At 60.0% G+C, this 4,473-nt stretch overlaps 1 protein-coding gene across 1 annotated transcript in view; it reads right to left on the bottom strand.

Annotated features, from left to right (window-relative positions):
* The window catches only part of LOC102772101 (bile salt-activated lipase-like), an 11,787-nt gene that overhangs the window by 632 nt on the left and 6,682 nt on the right, over nt 1–4,473 (bottom strand). The window contains 8 exon segments of the mRNA XM_015564115.1: nt 112–309; nt 1,576–1,779; nt 1,950–2,136; nt 2,685–2,802; nt 2,922–3,012; nt 3,218–3,305; nt 3,840–4,037; nt 4,208–4,330. Coding sequence (XP_015419601.1) covers nt 112–309; nt 1,576–1,779; nt 1,950–2,136; nt 2,685–2,802; nt 2,922–3,012; nt 3,218–3,305; nt 3,840–4,037; nt 4,208–4,330 — 1,207 coding nt within the window.

Genomic DNA, 4,473 nt, shown 5'->3' with positions numbered 1-4,473 from the left:
CTCTACCCTCACACACAGGGGGGATGGGGCTCAGCGAGGTTAAGGGTACGTGAGGGGACAGGCATGTGGGCCCAGGTGGCAGGAGGCCTGGCCCAGCCTCACCCGCCTTACCCAGTTCTGGCAAAGTTGGTCCAGTAGGCGATCATGGCCTTGGAGACAGTCCTGTCTTGGGCCCGGTAGCCCAGGGGGTTGTCGAAGGGCTTCCCAAACACGTACTGGATGTCGTCACCGTGGTCGGCGCCCACCCAGCTTGGGTACAACGGAATGCGAGAGGGGTGGGAGAACAGGTAGGTGTAGGTCCGGGCACTCCTGAGGAGGGAGGGACATGGCCCAGGTTGGCAGGGAGCACACCTGGGCCCCCCAGACCAGAGCTGGGCCCTGGAGGGAGGCCCCGGGGAGAGCAGGGAGGAACCTGGAAATCCCCAGACCCAGGAGGGACCTGGGTCCCTGCACCGGGGAAGGGAAGGCCGTGGGGTTTGTGGTTCTGGGATTTCATGTGTGTCCACACTTCCCTCCCCAAAGCCTATGGAGGCATCTTCCTTCCTTTTCTCTGCAGATGAGTTTATGTTCTTCGTCGGGCACATACCTGACCCACCCAATGAACAACACAAGTTCATGTAGTTGCTAAAAGCTTTCATCCTACACTTCCTAGGCACCGCTTTCTCTCCCTTCCGTGTTGGCATCCCTAATGTACTTTTTATTTTCACTGGAGGTTTACCAGCAGGCCACAGTTGTTTTGAATATTGGCAAACTCCAAACCCACAACAGAGACCATCATCCCGTGTTCTGTCCCCCTCGGCCTGGGGGCTGCGGGGAGGCTGCAGACACTGCAGGGAGGCCTGTGGGCTGAGGGAATGGGGGACTGATAACCTGATAGATAGAGCACCTGAATTAATCTGAAAGGTAACCCTATTATTTTCAATCTTAGAACACACATACTTATGTGAAGAGGGGGTTAAGGTTTTCTTAAGTTTCCTTTGAAGGCCTGTGCAAAGCAATGCAGGAGGTGACCCAGCTGTGAATCCAGCAGCAGAACCGATAATCAGGGACACACTGACCAACCAGGAGTCAAAATATCATCTCATCCCCATCATCTCATCCCCATCATCTCATCCCCATCATCTCATCATGTGATGACTACAATAGCTGAGGTCTGGGGACCCCCAGGGCTGCACATAGCACCCCAGCCCATCCCCTTTTTAGTCCTGTCCCCTGCACCTTACCAGAAGACAGGATGTGAATGCTTGTAAGCACCCCGTCTTCTTGGTGGGCTGGCCTTCTCAATAAACGCCTCATATGATCCAACCAGCCTTTGTTATTGGACACAGGGACAGGCAGCCCGAGCCCAACTAGAGGTTTCCCAGTAACATGAGGAGGGTTTTGTAAAGGCCCCTGAGCTGAGAGGTGAGGAGGGGCCTTCTCAGTCTCGTCAGGCCTGGGCAAGGCAGATGGTGCAGGCACTGTGGGGACACCATCATGGCTTTCCCGGGCCTCCCTGAACCCCTAGCTACCCACTGAGAGGCCTCACTGGGCAGGTGCATGACCCAGGTGGGCCTCCGCTACCCAGGCCCTCACTTGGCGTTGGCTCTGTGCTGGGCCACGGCCATCTTCGTGGGCATCAGGAAGTAGACGTCGGTCTCAAAGTCCACCACCGTCTTCTTCTTGGCCTCCTGGGAGGAGTCCTGGGCCCAGGGCGCCGTGTAGAAGTCAAAGGTGGCATTGGCACCTCGGGGCCCCTTGGCGATGGTGACCTGGCTGACCAGCTTGAAGAAGTCCTCCCTGCAGGGACCAAGCCAGCACTGGACCCTTTTCCCCGGCCCGTGGGAGGCAACCCACCGTCTCCCGCCAGGGGCCTGCAGATGGCCCCCTCCACCTGCTGGCCTCCTCCCTTAGCTGATGCCTCCCAAAGAGGTCCCCAGGCACTGCCCTGGGCTCTGTGTCCTACTTACCCCGTGACAGTCAGCAAGTCCACATTGATGGCTGGCACGTCAACGCTGGCAAAGGTGTAGCCGTCCATGTCGTTGGTGCCAGCGATGTAGTCGATGTCGGCCGCATTGGCGAAAAGGTTGATGGGGTCGTCTGGGATGAAGTCTCCGTCCACGACGGGGAGGAGGCCCAAATAGTGTAGCAAGGGGTCTGCATGGAGAGCAGGGGTCCTCACACCTTCCAGTGCCCCCAGGCCAGGCCCTAGGCCGGGGGCAGCCCTGTCACCTCTGATCCAGACCAGGGTCCTCAGCCTGTCCCCTGACCTGGGGGCCTGAATAATTCTATATCCTGGGGTGCCCTGCGGGTGTGTAGCAGCTTCCCTGGCCCCGTCCGCTAGAGGTCAGCACCCCCCAGTGTGGCAACCCAGACTGTGCAGACCGCCACAGGCTCCCTGGGGCCAAACCATCCCACTGACAGCCACTGGGTCTGAGGCCCCTAAAATTGGGTGCAAATGACTGTTTCTGTCCGTTGTGAGGGGAAAAGGTGCACCAGCTTCCCAAGGGGGTCAGGACCCAGGGAGGCTCAGTAGTAGGGATGGCACCCTTGGCATAGCCATTCGAGGCCACGGAGGCAACAAGGGCCCCGGCGGCACCGGGCTTCCAGGGACGCCAGTGAGTGGGTGACAGGCCAGACAGCAGCCCCTCAATCCTCACTTCTTGGGGAGCATGGCCATCCCCCCATGTGGAGCCCCCACTCACACTTCTGGCCCAACAGGGGTATCTTATAGGCCAGCGTCAGTGCCCGGGGGTCGATGACCTTCAGACACTTGGCCATCCTGGCGGTATCGTCCAAAGGACAGCCCACCTTCTTGGCGATCTGGGAGGACGGGGGAGACAGGTAGGTGAGGCCACTGCAGGGAAGAGGGGGATGGGTACGGGGATAGGGCATGGACAGGAGGTAACCCTCCCCCCTCCCCCACTGCAGCTCCGCTTTACCCCCTTAGCCCAAGATAGAGGGTTCTTCTGGATGGCCCAGGGGACCAGCGCTACGCCGCTCTGGCTGATGGCTCGCCGGATGAGGCCCGTGCTGTAGGGAGAGAGGGTCTGCGACACACAGAGGTCCTGTCACCATGGCCTCGTCTCTGTTGCCCATCCCGGATCCACCATAGATAGCCAGATAGTCAGCTTCATGCTGTTCCCCCCAGCCCCCATCAGCTTCCCCAGCCCACTTCAGCTTCCCAGGTCCCTATCATCTCCGATAGCTCCCCTCAACACCTGGGAGGAAGGCCCGCCTTCCTAGGGTCCCCCGACCTGCAGAGAGACGAAGGTTCCTCTTCACCCACACGATGGCCATGTGCTGGTCCCGAAGGCCGTAGTTACCTGGGGCGGGTGGGAGAGCCCATCAGGGACTGGGGTGGGGGGAGAGCGTCCTCCATGTGGAGGCCCCTGTCAAGCCTCAGCATGACGCAGGGCGGGTCCCAGGAGGCTGTTGAATGAGGTGCTGGAGGGGGTGTGGGGCTCAGGTAGGGGACCAGAAGCAGGAGGGCCAGGCTGCTCATCTCTCTCCCTGACACGGTCCCTCTTATTGTCTGTCTGTCCTACGACTCTGTGTCCCCTGAGTCACCACATCAGTGTCTCATCTTCTGTTTCTCCCTGCGTCCCTGTCCGCACTCCCAGGTCTCCCTGGGTCTCTGTGCCTGCTTCCTCGTGTCTCCGGGTCCCTGCTGGGCTGGCAGCCTCTTCTCTCACTATAGCTGCCAATGGGCTCCTGTGTCTCACTGTCCATCCCTAGTTTCTTGCTCTGCCAGTAGAATTCTGGCTCTTTCTGGGAGGTTGTCAGGAGTTGTAGGGAGAAAGTGGTGGTGAAGGGCCCCTGCCAGCTCCCTCACCCCTTGCCCAAGGCGCCCAGCACACCTGGCAGGTTGGCGTCCCCAGTGCTGAGGAAGCCCAGTGGCCCAAGGCGGTAGTTGAAGGTGACCACAATGACGTTGCCCCGCGTGGCGATCTCCTCCCCTTCGTACATGTAGTCACTGAGGAAGTTTAACCCTTGGCCGGAACCAATGACAAAGCCTCCTCCGTAGATCCAGATCATGACAGGCAGGTTCTGGGAAACTGAGGCAGGAAGCAGACCGGATAACCCCAAATGTCCCTCCCCTTCCCCTCTGGGTGCTTGTTTCAGGGAATTTCAGCTCTGGAGCCCACACACAGCCAAGTGGTTGGGCAGGGCTGGGCCTCTTTCTACAGGTTCAGGGACCTGGAGGGCACGGGGTGGGGGGATGTACCTTCCTTCTGGCCCTGGGGGACCCAGATGTTGAGGTAGAGGCAGTCCTCGGAGCCCCTGGTATTTAACTGTGTGAGAGTGACTTGCAGGCATGGCTGCTTGAAGTCCTTGGCCTTCAGGGTCCCTGTGGGTGACCAGAGGGGCTGGTGTGAGGATGGTGGCCCCACCACTGCAGGCACAGGGCCAGCCCAACACCCACCACCCACCCACTCCTACCTTGCCAGCCAGGGTGCGGCTGGGGGGTCTCCAGGGCCTTGGGCGGGGCCT

The sequence above is a fragment of the Myotis davidii genome, unplaced genomic scaffold (assembly GCF_000327345.1).
Source record: "Myotis davidii unplaced genomic scaffold, ASM32734v1 scaffold4061, whole genome shotgun sequence".
NCBI classification, from domain to species: domain Eukaryota; kingdom Metazoa; phylum Chordata; class Mammalia; order Chiroptera; family Vespertilionidae; genus Myotis; species Myotis davidii.
Note: the sequence above shows the minus strand (reverse complement) of the source record. Positions and strands in the feature narration are given on the sequence as shown.